General features: G+C 47.2%; 1 protein-coding gene across 1 annotated transcript in view; it reads left to right on the top strand.

Moving 5' to 3' along the window:
• FMN2 (formin 2) overlaps nt 1-18354 on the top strand; it is a 656752-nt gene that overhangs the window by 189902 nt on the left and 448496 nt on the right. Inside the window, exon 3 of the mRNA XM_085612201.1 lies at nt 3857-4007. Within this exon, the coding sequence (XP_085468327.1) occupies nt 3857-4007 (151 nt within the window). The remainder of the gene's footprint in view (nt 1-3856; nt 4008-18354) is intronic.

The following is an 18354-nucleotide window of genomic DNA, read 5'->3' as shown; positions in this document are numbered from 1 at the left end:
GGAATTTAAAATCCAACGTGATGGTAAAGTCATATTTTAAATTACTATTTTGAAAATACCACTCATACAAAGTTAGTAATTTCCTGCCTAAAGCCTCTAGTAGCCCTTTCAGAGATAATCCCCAGCTGTCACGTGCTGGGATGTGCAAATTGCTCCCAGGAAAGGAAAAAAAAGTGCTTAACTAGGAGAAGGAGTGAACTACTCCTGACAGCATGGCCTGGGTGATGTGCCTAACAACTGTACAAGTTTCAAAGGGGCAGCCCCGGTCAAAGCCTGACGTAACTCACACCTAGGCCTGTCCTTGTCATTGATCCAGTAGCTAGAGTGACACAAATCCCAGTGGGGCGAAAACCTGTTGCAGAACTGGTTTGGCCTGGGAAGTTCTAACCCCCAATTGGTGCCTAGAATGTCCTGGACCCTTGGCTGCTGAAGAGTGGACACTTTTCCATAACCAATTGTAAAACTTGACACCTAGAAACTTTTTTGAGACTTTTGCTAATAAAAACCAGTGGCTACCACTGGACTGCTACTGAGCCGCAGGCCCCGACCTTGCACCTCCAGTTGGATTCAACCTGCTGGTTTGCCCTGCTCAAAGAAGTTTGACTTCCAAAGTTTCTAAGCCTGAAGGTAGAAATCTTCACTGAGCAAAGGTGCCAAACGTATCTAGCAGACAAGGGACCTTCCCTGGGCATAAAGTTTGAATTTCTCCCACATAGAGTTTTCTTGCCAAAAGTCAACAACTTCACCCGGACTTCCTCTGATGGCCATCCGGCCTCATGAAACGCATCTTGGCTACCATCTGCTGCCTTGTCCCAATGAGCTTTTTTGAGGTTTCTAAGTCAGAAGATAAAACTTTCCACTGAACCGAACCTAGTACTTGTATAGGCCTGCACTCCATTGTGGTTAGCCTTAACTTTTGACTTTGACCTAGTCTAGCTAGATACCCTTGACTGCCACGTTGTGCTTTTTGGTGTTACAAACATCTAAACATTTGAAAAATCATATCTCCAGTTCTCTACATCAGAATTTTGTGGTTTTGCTGTCAATTTGCTCATTGCATTTTCCTCTACTTTTATAAATTGGAGTGGGATTTTTATTGTGTTGTGATCTCTATGTTTTAGCTGCTTTCGTACTGATAAATGCTTTACACATTTCTGTGAGTGGTGAGAGCATGGGCATCCACTGGGAGATCCTGTGTCCATCCTCCTCCAAATCGCCTTCTTTGTTGACCAGCTTCAGCACTTGACCAAAATACATGTAATATTGGGCAAATTACTTTGTTCTCCCTTTTGCAAAAATTGAAAATATATGTGATGATTATACTTCTTAAGTACTGTGTGGCTTTGTAGGAAACATAATATTAAGAAGTGCAGTTCTGTAAATAATATGCAGCAATGTAAGTTCACGTTATATATTGTTAGCAGGGGAATAATGTTGTCCCGTTTCTGTCTCGAGAAAAGGAGTTAGTTGATACAGCAATTATTGAAATAGAAACAGCCTCCTCTGGGCTATAAAAGAGATGTAGTAAAGATGGGTAATGTATAGACATGTTTCTGAGATATAATGCCTGAATGCAGAACAATTAATGATTCGACTCTGAAACTGTTCATCTGCATCTGGGGACAGATCACCAGGCTGAGGTTTATTCAATATAAAAATTTCCTTTGGGAACTCAAAATAAGATTGCAAATTAGCAGAAGGCATGGTATTCTCTTCTGCATTCAAAAGTAATCAAGGCTAATGAAATTAAGATTAGTATGCTTCCTAAATTGTTATTCCTATTCCCGACTATATAATGTACACTAACAAGCATGTACATACAGGAAGAGGATTTCAATTGCTGCATCGTTTCTTATGGCATTAAAAGGTGCAGGATGAGCCATCACAAAGATTGCCGTACATAAGTAGAAGTATTCTTTATTTGGTTTTTTACAAACATAAAATAAAACGCTTAAAATTATTAAAAATGTAAAGTTAAAGCAAATTCACGATAAAGTGCATCATTATGTCACAATATGTAAAAAAAAAATATTCCAACTCATTATTAACCAAGTTCACAGGTTCAAAATGTAAGTTAAAACAATTTCACGATAAAATGCATCATTATGTCAGGATATGTATAAAAAAATTCCAACTCATTAACAACCATGTTCGCTAGTTCACAATAAAGTACATCATTATGTCCGGGATATGTGCTGGATTTTCCAACTCATTAATAGCCAAATTCACAGGTTCAAAATCCGCTTTTCTTAAGAGTGTGTCAATCAAAGTTAAAAACGTTACCCCTCGACAAATTAGAATATTTGATGACCGCCCCGCCCAGTGAGGAATAGTCTGCCTACAAGTACGAATGTTAAGGACTTTTAAGATTGGGTTTAGAAGCGTTCTTCTTGCTTCGCTGACAGTAGGACAGACACACATCATGAGGCATAGGGATTCATTATGATATCCACATAGTCTACAAGTTGTATTATGATATTTCCCTTTCCAACTTGGTTGCAAATCCTTGGTTTCATGAACTCCAAACCGATACAGTTGCGCTGCTAGATAATCTTGAGATTTTAGTTTTACATAAGAATTTATTACTGTCCAAGAATGTCGTCTTTTTGCCACTGTGTTTTCATCATCTAAGAAAGATAGTTTTTTTGTGGCGCCGTTGCACACTCTATTAAACGCCATCCTCTCCATTTTACTGTCCCATGCCTCTTGAATATCCAACTCCACCAGGGCCGTACATAAGTGAACTGTGACTGGGTGCAACCTGATCTCGAGTATTTTATCTGCAATGCAGCTATTAACTAAATTATTTGTTCCACCCCAAATCTGGAATTTGATTGATCATTCAGTTATAGACCTCTCAATATTCGTCAAACGAGATTGCCATAAGTTATCTTTTAAAATTTTAAGGGACTAGTTTGTACAATAGAAACTACAGCAAAGATACAGTCATCTTACAAATGTAACCTATTGTAGGATAATTCTCATCCGCCAAAGGAAATTAGTGAATAGAAATCCAAAATGCGTAAAAAGGAGGTGTCACTGTCCTTGACCAACTATGTGACCTAAATGAGTTTAAGTTATTTATGAATTTACATGAAGACTTTGATTTTGTGCAGTTGGGGACTCTATCTAAGTGTATGGTACAGAGGAGGTTTTGCAGCAAGGATAGAGGTATTTAAGTGGTTGGATTTGGGATGTGTTCTTTGATGATGATGACGGTATTCTTTGAATCCATTATATTCAAAATTTCGCATCTCTATTGTATATTGAATTTTTTGGTGACTGTGAAGAACAATAATATAAGACTAGTTAAGTGACAAAACTATTCTGCTTTCACTCAATGTGTTTGTCATTACATGCTAATGTATTTTCTTTTATGCAACAAGCTTCTAATATAAAAATTAAAATGTTTGTAAAGTATGGCATATATTGATTGTGGAAAAATGTAGACACATTGCAGATAGCATAAATGTATATTTTTTTGTTTTAAATAACAGAATAATATATAAATATGAGATTAAACTACAAGCCCTTGGAGGAAATGGCCTCGAAATATTTTCATGTGGAAATTAGAATATCTAGTCATGGAGCTTCTAGATACCTAAGGCAGTGAAAGGGTTTTAAAATATTTTTCCCCTGTAACTCCCTGATCAAGACAGAAGTAGAGACGACTAAAGATTCTTCTTTTTTAGAGGCTCTATAAAGTGATTTTCCACATGAAATCTAATTTCACTACATGTCTTGGTTTAACTTGCTCTGCTTTCTGGTTGCCTTTTGACTCTATGATGAACAGAAGGGTTAATATTGCTGCGTTGATGTGAACTCATTTGTAACTGTGTTCTTGTTTGGTCAACAGCATGATCAGCTTTACACCTGGGCTGCTGTTAGTCAACCTACACACTCGCTGGATTACATAGAGGGAAGGTTCCCCGGGAGAACCCATGCATTATGGCCACCAGCAAAGCCTTCGGAGCAAGAGCAACCTGGTCTGAATCATGCAGAAACAGGTATGTGTTTGAAACGTGTTGGAAAATAAAATGCAGCTTTTTAGGAAGAAGTAGATTCAAAGCTAGTGTCTTAGACTCTGGAACTTCCTCAAGTTATTATTCGGACTACTTTTGATATACCTCTTTGTTAAACGATCACTGTGCCTCCCCAGTTTCGATCCAAGATAGAGGTGGTCTGACCAGGTGCTCTTTACCAATGGCGGCTCTTCCTCAGGTTCTGGACTCAGCTTTATAAAGATGCACATTCTGACTGGTTTCAGTTTTAAGAACATTCCTTTCAAACTAGAATGATAACATGAGCGGGTAAAGGAAATGAATGTCTTCCAACCAAAAGAGAATACAAATTGAGCCACATTTTTGTATGTTTCTATTGCAATGATGGAACAACATTTGAAGCTCATGGCACATAAGACAATCATTTACTGTTTACAGAGGATTTGTCAGGGGCTACTTTTGCTCTCCCTTTAGTTGGCTTGTTCCTTGCTGACTACAATGAGTGCCTCTAAATGATTCTCAGCTTCCTTATGCACACTCAGAATAGACTGTGAACTGTGACTCTGTTGGCCACATATTGTGTTGTTTGTATTGTCCTGTGGGCCCAGTGTAGTTCCTGTGGTCCCAAGTAATGCGGTAAACCTGAGGTTCTGAACATTTTTCCCATGAGGCTCCAGATACTCAAAGCTACCAAATTATTTAGGTGAAAATGCAGCGAAGAATAAGGAAAAAACACGGGAATCAAATGCAATTAATCTAATGCCCCTGTTTATTCCCCATAAAACCCTGGTTACCATAGTGAACAGTAGCAGTAACTCAGCAGGCCAGAATCGCTGGTCTCATTAACGAGCATCTCATAATATGGACAGTGATTTGAATATCCCTTACTGTATGCTTATCTTGCCCTCTCAGTTCAAAAACTTTAGTAAATAATAATACATTTGCTGAAGCAAAGATTCGAAGTTACAGAACAAGAAACAGGTTGCAATTATGTATTGGAAATCCCCTGTCGCTTTTGTTGTAAGGAAGCTATAGACTTGATGAGTCAGGTTTCCTTGTTCGGTTCAGGTTGATTTGTTATTCAGGTTGTCCTTGGTTTGTTTTAGTTTTGTAAGGGAGAGCGAGTATCATATCATGTCTAACGAATGTAAATATACATGAAATCCTAAAGTAAGATACATCGTTTTTGAAGACATTGAGGTTACATCCTGGGATTCATTTAGAATAACAGGGAGAAGTGTTTTTCTGTTCACATATAGGTGGAATTTCTTTTCCTGGGGACGTTGCACGAGAAAGTGATTTGTGGGAGGCTGTCGAGGGCTCTCCGCTTCACTTACTTGAATGTAGAAGGTTTGAGGTTATGCTGTATTCAGGAAGAACGCATTCGTCAAGCCAATTAAACGATTCTTAAAAATCCAGTATATAAATGTGAGTTAACAAACCACACACATTTAAAGTCTGTGATAACGTGAAATGAAACCCTCAGTTTAAGGATAGTCATAGGTTAACTTCATCACTCATTCACACTTGCATCAAACAGCCGATAACGGAGTGTTCGGTTTTTATTGGCACAGTTAGTGTTCAAGTACCCGATTGTTCAAATGTAAACTTTTTTTTGCGAGGATATTTCACCGTGGACTTTGTGCCCGCAACGTCGATTCTTAATCCTGATTGACAAAGCTGTTTTAATCCTGCAGTGCCATTAGTAACATTGCAACCATTTCCAGAGATCTGTGCAACTGCTGGAACATTCCACAAGGTGGCGCCCTAACTTTGCTTCCTTTCTTCTCTTAGTTGGGAAGCAAGCACTGGCTATCTTATTTTCCCTTTAGGGGCCTGCAGACTGCAACAACTGTGCAAACATCCCATACATGGAACGGCCATTTGTTTATAAAGTTCGAAAAGCAAAAGTACATATGAGTCAGTGGCTCTATCTTTACTGTTTGTTTCACAAATAAGGTTACAGGAGAGACTCAGTTCTTCATCAAACTGAGGTAAAAGAATAAACAAGCATTTTCAATGCAATAGGTTTCGCATTTGCAAGAGTTTAAGCTATTGGCATTACAAATGACAATGCTTTTTATTTATGTGCTTTGAAAACAAACTCAAATATGAAAGGCATTGTTATTTATAATGCCAATAGGTCAAACTCTCCCAAATGCAAGACCACTTTAATGGTGGCCACGCACCTTTCTTTAGAAGCTCAATGTATTCAGGTTACAATGAGCAGCGGCTAAAGAAAGGGGTGTGGCCAAATTAAAGTAAAAGCGCTATATGGGGCGCTTTGACCCCCCCAATTTTTTTTACATTAAACTAAGGTTCTGTAGCGTTGCCACTAAACTTAAAGTGGACGGTGCTGGAAATTTAAATAAAGAAAAAAACGCGTCCGCAATACTTCAAGTGGACTGCACTGCAAATTAAATAAATAAGTGCTTCTGTTAAAGCCGACTGCGCTGCAAATTAAATAAATAAGAGCAGCCGCTATAGTTAAAGCGGACCCGCAGCCATTACTCTTTAAAATATAAAAGCAGGTGGCTTGCTACCTTGTAGGAAAGCACATAGTGAGTGGAAGATTATTAAAGAAAATAGTTCTCACAGCTTAGATGAAGCAGATCGTGTAACAACGCAAGCAAAAAGTCCAGTTGTTATGGGAGGTTACAAATGCAGACAAGGCGGTACCAAGGAGACACTACTAAGCCTATTTATCAATCAAAAACAACAATTTCGAAAGGAGAGTGAGAGGAGCCAATTGAAAAGATGGGCGGTAAAATGGGTGGAGCTTCTATTCCATACCTCAATATAGCATGCCTCGCAGACCAGCGCATGTGCTGCCCAGGCTCGACCTAAAAATTATTAGCATTGAACTGAGTAACTATAACATGTATTTGACCATGTTATGAAACGTCAGGACTCTAGCAGCAAAAGCTCTCTAATAAGTTATTATTTAACACTTTTCAGGTACTGTATGACAATGTACAGGTATACGGCCATGGCCACTTGAAATAGCTTCATACTTCTAAAAAGCTTAATTCCCCTTATGTGCTGTATGTAGATGAATGGATATATCTGAAAGAAAGATACAAATTTACGCATTATAGAAACCCACCTAGCACATTCAGTAAGTTTTTGCTAGTATAGTAACCTCACAGATATCTGCATAGCTGTTTCAGAGATTAAAAGCAGGACGTTGAAGGAGGAGCCTAGCGCGCAACCAAGATGGCCGCGTAGGTGCGAGGCTCCCGAGGACCTCCGCGACCTCCTGAATTAATCCTGGCGATATCCTGTCCTTGTTGAGGGGACTGTGTCGGGGAACCCGAGCTGAGGCGCCACCCGTTTTTTGGGCTCGAATCGGACCCCGAACACCGGTGGGAGCATCGATCGAAGGTTGCGGCCTTCTCCTCGCCGGCCCCCCGGATTGGAGTAGTGGGGCGATCCGGGGACAAAGTGAATAACAGCGGCGAGCTGGGCTGGGCGACTCGCGTGCCCCGCACTTTCGCTTTCGCTTTTGCGCCCTCCTTGCTCTCAAGCGGGGTTGGGCGGCGGAGCGGGGTGCGGTGGTGTGGCCTTGTCCAGGAGCCCAGCTGACCCGCCGGCGGTGGGTTGACCCGCGGTTCGGTGGTCGCCCCCGCCCCCCCCCTGGCACCCGTGACTTGGTATAGCGGCCCGCTCGGGGAGCTTGACACGACGGTGGAAGAGCCAGCATGTCCACCAAACAAGATGGCGACCGGGCGAAGGTGAAGACGACTCGCCGTGGCACGGCGCACCAGGCTACAGTATGGACCGCTACACGCTCCAGAAGGGTTCTCCGGAGACATCGCGTGCATCCCCGGTGGGCCCGACGGAGGCATCTGCTCATCCGGTGGATCTGACCCTCCGGGACGTCATGGGCGCCATCGCAGAGATGAAGGCCTCGGTGGACCAGCGTTTCGACACCTTAGCGCAGAAAATAGACTCGGTCCTGGTGGATGTGAGCCTTGTGAGGGCAGACTTGTCCAAAACAAACGACCGAGTCGACTCCCTGGCCCACACCACAACGAGCCTCACGACAGACGTGGTGGCCCTCCAGAAGGAGGTGCGCCGGCTTGGACAGGCGAGCGCCCTGATGGACCGGCGACTGGAGGATTCCGAGGGTCGGGCCCGGAGGAATAATGTCCGTATTGTGGGGGTGCCGGAGGGACGAGAGGCGGAGGCGGCGGATCTTTTCGTGGAAGAGTTGATCCTGACCCATCTCCAGCCCCGGGGGCTGAGTAAGCTTTTTGCGGTGGAGCGTGCTCACCGGGTCCCCGGGGGCAGACCTAAGACTGGTGCCCCGCCGCGGCCTCTCATTGCCCGGATTTTTAATTTTCGGGACAGAGATGCTATCCTCCAGACCTCCAGGCAACAGGGACCGGTCAAGCTTGACAACATGGAGGTACATTTCTACCCGGACTTTACTCCGGCGGTCCAGAAGCAGCGACAGAGCTTTCTTGGTGTTAAACGTCGCCTAAGGGACCTGAACCTCAAGTACTCAATGCTCTTTCCAGCTAAGCTGAGGGTAGAGGTGGATGGTCGCACACATTTCTTCGACCGGCCCGAGGCGGCTGGGGACTGGCTGGACACTCTGCCTGGGGATCGGGGCCGGGGGGGCGGGGGGGGCGCGACTGGCGAGGAGGGCCCGCCGGATCAGAATTGAGGGGTGACTGAATAGGCCTTGCTCTGGACGTTGTTCCTTCACCATTTATTGATTGCGTATGTTCCCCTCCTATGGAGGTCGTGCGGGGTCTGTTGGGGGCTTCCCTCCTCCTCTGGGGGACTAGTTAGTATTTAGTTATGGGGCGACAGGCACACTGCACTTTGGGGGGGCTGTCTGGGCTCATGCAGGGGTGCAGGGAGGGGGGAGTTCTGTTGGGACCGGGGGGTGGGGGGGGTGTGTTGTTTGTTAGCACCGCAAGGCAAACCCGCTACTGTGTTGTTGTTTTTAGAATGCTCGATGGGGGACGACCGATTGTTCCGACGTATGATGGGGGGTAGGGATTTGACTGTGTTGTCATGGAATGTTAACGGCCTGGGGGATAGGATTAAGCGTGGTGTGGTCCTGCAGTACTTAAAACGTATTTCACCAGATGTTGTCTTCCTGCAGGAGACGCACCTTATAGGTAACTCCTTTCATGCAATGAATCGGCGGGGATATCGTTTGGCGGCCCATTCCGGCTTCACCTCGGGCTCGCGGGGGGTGGGTATTATGATTAAGAACTCACTCCCGTTGGAGATTGATGAGGTGCGCCATGATGAGAGGGGACGCTACACGGTTCTGGTGGGAAGAATGGAGGGTAGAGTGTTTATCTTTATATCAGTGTACGTCCCGCCTGGGTTACAAGCCACCACATTTGCGGACCTGGGGCGCCTCCTTCTGGACCTTCCGAGTGGCCTGCTGGTGGCTGGAGGGGACTTTAATGCGGTAGCCTCTGGGTCTATGGATCGCCATCCCCCTAGGGACCTCCCCCGGGCACAGGCGTGGCTGCCCGGCCTTTTGGACACGCTGGGCCTGGTGGATTGCTGGCGATTAAAGCATCCCGCATTGCGACAGTACACCTTCCACTCGGGTGCCCATGGTAGCCTCTCGCGGCTTGATTACCTCCTTGTCCCGGCGGCCCATGCAGGGAGGGTGGGGGAGGTGCGCCATCTGGCGCGGGGTATCTCAGACCACTCCCCATTGTTGTTGCATTTCGATGTCTTCCCGAGGGGGGATGGCAGGGTGGCCCCAATCAATGCATGGTATTTGCGCGACCCCACCATTCGTGCCGATTTGATTAAATCCTTACAGCGATATTTCGACGAGAATGTGGGGTCGGTCCCCTCGGCCATCTCCCTGTGGGAGGCTTTCAAGGTAGTTCTTAGAGGGGAGGCCCTCTCCTTTATCTCCCATGCCCGGCGGCGCGAGCGGGAGGAGGTGACCCGGGTAGAGGCCGAGATTGCAGAACTGGAGGGTGACCTGGGGAGCGGGGTAACAGACGCCAAGTTGCATGTCCTACACCTAAAGCAGGCGGCCTATCGCACCCTCATCACGGAGGCGGCCAGGGGCCTCAGTAGAGAGCAGCAGGGGCGATTGTATGATGTGGGTGATAAGACTGGCAAATTGATTGCGTGGTTGGATAAGAGGGAGAGAGCGAGCCGCGTGGTGCCTTTGATTGAGAGTGTGGATGGTGCATGTGTCACTGAGCCGGAAGCCATTGTCTCCTGCTTCGCGGATTATTTCCGCGAAGTTTACTCCCCGGTTTCCCCCTGCTCGGAGGAAGATTCCCATGCCCTGCTTCGGGATATCGCACTGCCCTCCCTTACGGTGGAGGACAGGGATTCGCTGGACGCCCCTCCCACCTCGGACGAAATTGCCTTGGCTATTCGCTCGGTTGCATCCGGCAAGGCCATGGGCCCCAATGGTATTCCCATCGAGCTATACAAGCTACGCCCGGATGTGTTGGCGCCCCACCTGCGCGCGATGTTCCTGGCGGCCCACTCGCAGGGTTCCCTCCCGCCGGACCAGCGTCTGGCCACAATTGTGGTGATCCACAAGGAGGGGAAGCCCCGTGAACGGGTCACATCCTATAGGCCGATTTCGCTCTTGAACGCGGAGCCCAAAATCCTCGCCAAGGTGTTGGCCAACCGGTTGATTGGCGTGGTGGGCGATTTGGTCCACCAAGACCAATCTGGCTTTATACCGCACCGCAACACGGCGCTCAATCTGCGGCGCTTACACGGGGTGCTCGCGCGTGTCCCATTTGTGCGGGAGCCGGCCATCTTGGCGTCCTTGGACGCCACCATGGCGTTTGATACGCTTGAATGGCCATACATCTGGGCGATGCTGGCGAAATTTGGGTTTGGCCCGGGTTTCATTAGCTGGGTCAAATTGCTATACTCGGGCCCATTGGCGCAGGTGGTAGTGAATGGGCGAGTCTCGGCCCCATTCGCGCTGGGGCGGGGCACGCGACAGGGTTGCCCCCTGTCGCCTCTCCTGTTCGCCCTGGCCCTGGAGCCCCTGGCGGAGTGGCTGCGGTGGCACCCTTCTATCCGTGGTCTCCGCTGGACCCCCGAGCATGAGGACCGTGTGTCCCTCTATGCTGACGATATCCTTCTGTATCTCGCCTCCCCGCGGAAATCACTGATCGTCCTGGTTGATGTTTTGCGCTCATTCGGTCGCAACTCAGGCCTGGTCATCAACTGGGCGAAATCCTGTGTCTATGTGCTTTCCGGGGAGGCTCCGGTCCTACCACGGGACTGTCCGATCCAGATTGCCTCCCAAGGTTTTCGGTACCTGGGTATCTATATCACTCTTGACCCGGAGGCCCGCTATGAGCGGAATTTGCTACTCCCCCTCCGGCGCTTGAAGGAGGACGTGGTGCGCTGGCGGCGTCTGCCGCTCTCGCCGCTCGGCCGAGCGGCCTTGTTTAAAATGATGTCCCTGCCGCGCTTCCTCTACGCCCTCCAGAATACTATGGACTTGGTCCCGGCACGCTATTTCCGTGAGGTGGAGGGCCTCCAGCGGCGCCTGTTCTGGGACGGGAGGCCGCGCATTGCTCTGGCTAAATTGACGCTCCCGTGGTACGATGGGGGGGTCGCCCTCCCGGACATTAAACGGTATTACTGGGCCTCCCAACTAGCTGCAATTAATCATGGCCTTTACGGGCCCGCCTTGAACCCGGCATTTGAGATGGATAAGATGCTCCTGCCCGGTGGCGATTACAATCGAGCGCTCTACGCTGGCGCGCCCGACTCCCGTTTGACGGGACCGACGCGTGTCATGGTGCGTGTCTGGCACGCGGCTAATGCAGCTATGGGGTGGAAGGACCGTTTGACCCGGGCGTCACCGCTGTATGCGTCTGAGAGGTTGGGCTCCCTGTGGACGTCGAAGGGCTTCGAGAAGTGGGACACGATCGGAATCAGCACGGTGGGAGATCTCTGGACGAGGGGGGGATTCAAAACTTTTGAGACGCTGCAGGCGGAGTTTCAGCTGCAGGGCAGTGAGTACTTTCGGTACCTACAAGTCCGCCATGCGCTGGGCTCCGTCTTCCCGGATGTCGCATCCATTCCGGAGTCTTCCCCCCTGGAGGACAGAGTGCTAGATGGCCATGTCCCGGACAGCACGATCTCCCTCATATACAAAAAACTGATCAACGATAGATCGTGCCTGCTGACTAGTCTCCGCGAGGCTTGGGTTGCCGACGGGCTGGAGCTGGACGACGAGGATTGGATTTCCGCGGTGGCCTCTCCGAAAGAGGTGGCCATCCCGGCTCGCCTTCGTTTCGTCCAGCTCAAGATCCTTCACCGGGTTTACGTGACGGGGCCAAGGCTTCTGCGTATGGGTTTTGCTGGTGACGGAATGTGTAAGCGTGGCTGTGGTGCGTTGGCGACTTTCATGCATATACTGTGGGAGTGCCCGAAGGTGGAGCGATTCTGGCGTGGTGTGCATGAGGTCCTGCGTGTGGTTACGCGTGTCGCGCTGCTGCCTGAAGCGAGGAGATGCTTGCTGAATGTATGGGAACTGAATGACTGTTCGGTCCCGCAGACGCGGTGGGTGACTCTGGGATACATGATAGCCAAGCATGACATTGCTCAATTGTGGGGATCCCAGAGGCCCCCTGCGGTGTCGGCCTGGGAAGAGCATATGGATTGGTGTATGTTTCGTGAAAAGGTGGTGTATGTGGCGAGGGGTAAGCCTGGGGCGTGGGTGAAACTCTGGGGCCCCTGGAACGCCTACCGCGGGGGTATTTGTGAGCCACCACTGCTACCGGCTGCCTCGCCTGCTCCGTCTCCCTAGACGGCCCCCCTCCCTCGGCCGCGGGCGCGCGGTCCCCCAGTCCCTGATCTATTCCCATTCCCCTCTCCAGAGTTCTGCTGCTGGTTTGGATCCCCCACTTATGGAGCATGTGCTGTCGCTTTGGATCGCGGGTTGCCTTGCGGGTGTGGTTTTTTGGTGTTGTTTTGTTCCAAGAAAAGGGAACCGCACTGTGGGCATGGAGCTGTGTGGCCTGCACCATTGATTACTCCTGTTTTACTACTCTGCACTGCCGAGAGACTTTTACTGTATGTATGCAATATGCTTTTGTCATTCTAGCGGCCGGCCGGGTGGTTGTAGGCCCATACCTGTAACTTTTACAAACTGCAATAAACGGTTTCAAAAAAAAAAAAAAAAAAAAAGCAGGACGTTGTTTGTTTATTAACACAAGAGTTAGTTTAACCCCTTCCCCGCTCATGACGGAGCCGCTCCGTCATGAGCCACGGTTGCCGTGTGCTCATGACGGAACGGTTCCGTCATGACACGCCCGTTGGCGGCCGCTCCGCCTACGCCGCGCTGTTTCCCCGCCTGTGCGGGGGGACAACGCAACTGGGCGGAGTCATGACGGAACCGTTCCGTCATGAGCACAGCCCAACCGTGGCTCATGACGGAGCGGCTCCGTCATGAGCACAGCGCCACCATGCTGCCCCCCCGCACCCCCCAGCACTGCGGCGGAATGTCCGCCGCAGCGAAGGGGTTAAATAGCCAACAAAACTCCAGCACACTGTCCAGGAGGCTGGGGAGCCAAACTCAAAGTCTCATATGCAAATGCAGGGGGGTTGGGATATTTTTCAGGCAAGGGTTGGAATGGCCTATACAGCACTCAGGCAGTACCCGAAGTTCTGACGCAACAGGGGAGTACGTGGGCCTGGTTTATAGCCTGCTGGGACGGTTTTTACTCCTGATTTCCCTGAGATTACCACAAGCATTGCCTGCAGCAAGCTCATATCCTGGCAATCTTCATGCCTTGCAAAACACATTTAGAGCATGTCTTTACAAGTTCAAATTTGCCCTAATTCTCAAATATGGGCCACTGTTTTATTAGCTATCCAATGTACTTAAGGGGACAACTTTTACTTTGCTGCCATGGACTATATTCGATTCCAGTCCTACCCATTTTGTGTGTACATTAGTTGTTCCCTCACATAGGACAGGACTGAATGTTCTAAGGTATTTCGTTTTATTTATTGTTTCAGCTAACAATGTAAGCCATACTATATAAAAAAAATATGACAAAAGTAGAAAACGGAACTTTACGAATTCCGTTATCTTATCGCATCTCATTAAAGTTCCATATTTATAAAATATAATGGTGATTGAATAATATGCATGAATCAAAAACAGTCAGCTACCATATGTAGAATTAGGTCCCTCACTCCCACCGTCTCAATACACAATCTGTGCTACGACCTTCCTGGATAGTTTTCCTTAAACCATTAGGTACAGGCACAAACATGAAATAATAGCCCCACTCGCCAGACACTATGTGCAAGTGCCTCCCAGCTTCGGAACCCATTAGCCCTGGGCTAAAAATATGTTCGATGCACTTTCTTCTTTGATGATTGAAAATGCAATTCAAGCTGAGACAATTCTATTACAGGACCGGAGGCTTCGTATTATGCTTCTGTTTCTATTTATTGCTACTCACAGCAGCCAATGAAAACTTGTGTTATATAAAAAAACAACAACATTTCTCATGATGCATATATCACATCACTTCCTGCAGGGTCCCATAAGAGCCAGCCACACCGGAACTAGTCCTCTTTCTTTGCTGCTCACGCAGACAGTTAAGTTGAAAGCTCCGTTTGTGCATTTTGTTATATTAACGATATGCTGTGTGATTATACTATGATGTTGCTTTATTGACGGTGTTCCACTGTTGTTTAGTTGGCATAGCAACTGTTTTCAGCTGTTCTAAGAGATGTCAGGATCGCGTTGCGATCGCTTGTAATGCGCATCTGTGACTCTACCCTTGGTTTTGTCGGATCAGCGCGTGGCGGCGCTTGGTGACCCCCGCTGCGTGCGGTAGGCTTGAGGATCAATTGTGCTGGTGGCGCGAAAGCGCACTTTCATTTCTGGGCACTGATAACGGCCGCCCCATTGTTCCGCTCAGCGTTTAAACAATTTTATTATAAACCGGTGGGTGATATATCCTCTGTTGTCTTTAATCAGCGTTAAACTAGCATAATACGAAGCCTCCGGTCCTGTAATATAATCAAAAATTAGCTAGCATTCGCGCCAAGAATTTTCAATTCTATTAAGGACACGGAGGCGAGGATTATCCCACCCGGTTAAATTACTGTAATGTAATTTTTGCCCACCCGTATTGTATATACTCTGCTTTGACAGAAGTTACGGGTTGTTTATTTCTATTCTTTCAGGATCTGACAAGAAGATGGATTGATCCGGTGTACAGAGTGGCGTGTTTCCCAGCTGGTCTGGTGTTCTTCCACGTTGGAAGCTGTTGTTGTTGAACTTTAATACTTGTTGAACTTTACTACTTATTGGACTTCTGTTCGGAGCAAAGAAAGAGGACTAGTTCCGGTGTGGCTGGCTCTTATGGGGCCCTGCAGGAAGTGATGTGATATATGCATCATGAGAAATGTTGTTGTTTTTTTATATAACACAAGTTTTCATTGGCTGCTGTGAGTAGCAATAAATAGAAAGAGAAGCATAATCCTCGCCTCCGTGTCCTTAATAGAATTGAAAATTCTTGGCGCGAATGCTAGCTAATTTTTGATTCTCAACCACGTCAAATTTGGGTCAAAGGAAACAGTTGCTGCTTGACACTTTGCTTTTAAAAAAAATAAAGCAGGAGGCTAAGGGCATAGTTTACTGGTGGTATCTGCGAACTCCATGTGATGTTACTAGTTAGTTGGAATAATTTACGACAGACGGTTTGCCAGCAGAACTTACTTCTAAGCAGAGGCGCAACTAGAGATAAATTTAGGGTGGGGGGGCTACAAAAGATTTCGGGGGTGGGGGCTAATTCTTCCAGCACTAGGCAGAGTGGAGATCCAGGGGCCATAGGAAGGGGTGAAAATACTCTACAAAGCCTCCTTAACAAGTAAATGGACTTTTAAAGACCAGTGAAGTACTCAGGTTCGGCTGCAATAAGACAGGCTCCAGACCAGCCAGCCCAGGAAGCTATTTCAGTCTGGGCTGACACATTCGACGGGGGCCAGGGGCCGGGGGGGGGGCTGAAGCCCTTTGAGCCCAATAGGCGTTGAACGCCTGCTCCTAAGAACAAGCATTTGCAATGCAATCGGTCTCTCCTTTGGGACCTTATATGTATTTAGCTGTGCAGCACATTAACCTGGGTGCTGAAACATCTACTGTTCTTTAACATGGAAAGAAAGTAATCACCAAATTGCGTGACATGCCAGGTATGGGAGCACATGGAGAGAAATATTGCCTTTCAGCGGGAAATGGAATAGTCCAAAGCTCTGTTCTTAATATAAAATCAGGGCATTCTGTGGTCAGATCACTGAATATACAAGATTTGAAAAAAATATTATTGTCTACAGGTGCTCGTGAAAGACAATTTTGATGAACTGGTATCTAGAGTATGCTAAACTGATTCTGGTATTTTGCTGACCTCTGCTGGTCGTTTTCTATCAAGAAAGTTAAATAAAGGCAGTTGCCAGAAATTTTTTCAAAAGAAAGTCCCTCAGCAGAAAGCACTTCGGGTATTTTACTGACCTCTACTGGATTTTTTCTATCAAGACAGTTAAATAGAGACAGATCAACAGAAAACAAAGTCCCTAAGCAGAAGCAGACAAGCCCTAGGGCTGCTCTCCAGAGCCCACAAAGTACATATAAGTATATACCAAAGTATATACAAGAGGTCTTGAATTCTCGACCTAAAAATGTTGGCGGCGGCATGGCTATAGAGGGAGATTACACTCTCCCATGACACCTAAATCAAACCGAAATGAAATTCACCTTCAGCCTTGTTAGACATGGAATGCACTGCCCCAGCCAACTGCGCAGTGCACTGTTAACTGTGTGTGCCGAGCGGTGACAGGACTGTGCAGCCCATCACAAATGACGTCACAGCGCAGCTGTAAGCGCGGGCCTCCGCTGTCGACTGCGCAATAGCGAAAGGCTGACCACCTGTTTGAAGCCGCCAGTTCGCTTTTGGCTGGGGACAGCAACTAGGCCTCAGTTTCAAAAGGAGTGCAGCGAGTTACTTGATCCAACTGTAGAGGATGCCTGAAGCCTCATTTGGACCCCCAGTACCCGCTGACAAGGGGCCCCTTTGAGGCCACCGAGTTAGCGTGCCCTCTCAATGGCATATTTGCCCCTTCACCCAACTCTGAAATATGACACTGGCATGAAGGCAAAGGCAAACCTAATTTGTTTGGGCCATGCTCCTATGCAAATGAAAACATGCAGGTCTGAGGTCACACCACCACGCAAATATCAGTTCAGCTCCAGTCCCAGTCTAACCCAAGTCTAAACTTCACTTATCTTATGGTGTCAGGCTCTACTATTCATAGGGCATCTTGTCTGCAGCCCATATTATAACCAAGTCAAAATGTGTGCTTCCGGATGCGGTTGCTCTTTCCTCAGAGTGTCTAACCTGAAGTATCGTGATTGCTCGGCTTAACAAAAAAAATACAGCATTTAATTGCTACACATTTACTTCTTACTCCATTTTGCAGCAGTAGTCTGTTTCCAAGGGCCTGGGAAATATTCGTGAACATCCACACAACTGTTGAGTGTTTGGTTTGTGGTTGTTCCCTGCATGCTCTATGGAAAGCACTCAAACATCTATCCAACTCCCCACCCCATGCCCTTTTTCCTAGCCCACCCCTTGATCGTAGTAATGCGGACAATGTGAAGCAATAGCGGATTTCACCTCTCAGACATTTCCGCTGCAGGTACTTACTCTTTGGCATCTCTGTTACCTTTGGTGCTTAAAAGCTGCAGTTTTGTAATCCAACGTGGTGACGTGATCACGCGCGGAATGGATGTAACACTCAGCTATTGTGTTCCCATTTTTCTTTTGCTGAAACTTGGTTCATTTTAATTAGAGAATGGAGGGGGTGTGCCAGACATTAGAGGGTTCATTCAATCTGTGGTTTGTTTAAAGCAAACAGAAAACAAAGGTATTTTTCTTCACAGGATACACTTTCGTATGGGCGTTTCTGATGTTAGAGCGCAGTAAACCTAATATGGTGTTGAACAGTAAGATCGTAAATATAAAATCTACCAAAAATAAGAGTTGAAATACAGTTATTTAGAATAAGAAAAGCAGCACAGAGCGGCTGAAGAACAGTGGAAAAGGTTCCAGGGAGTGAAGAGTTGAAATACAGTTATTTAGAGTAAGAAAAGCAGCACAGAGCGGCTGAAGAACAGTGGAAAAGGTTCCAGGGAGTAAACACTGAAAACATATGAAAAAGCGCCTGTTTGAGCAAAAACAAGATCCCGCCATTGTTCCTTGTTCCATGCTTCCACATAGAAGAGATTCGAGGTGAGTCTTTCCTAAAGCTAAATAACTGTAATGTTCGACACTACTCTGTATATTTGTGGATTCTT

The sequence above is a fragment of the Triturus cristatus genome, chromosome 6, assembly GCF_964204655.1.
Source record: "Triturus cristatus chromosome 6, aTriCri1.1, whole genome shotgun sequence".
In the NCBI taxonomy this organism is placed as follows: domain Eukaryota; kingdom Metazoa; phylum Chordata; class Amphibia; order Caudata; family Salamandridae; genus Triturus; species Triturus cristatus.
The sequence above is the reverse complement of the archived record's forward strand: the minus strand, read 5'-3'. Positions and strand labels throughout refer to the sequence as shown.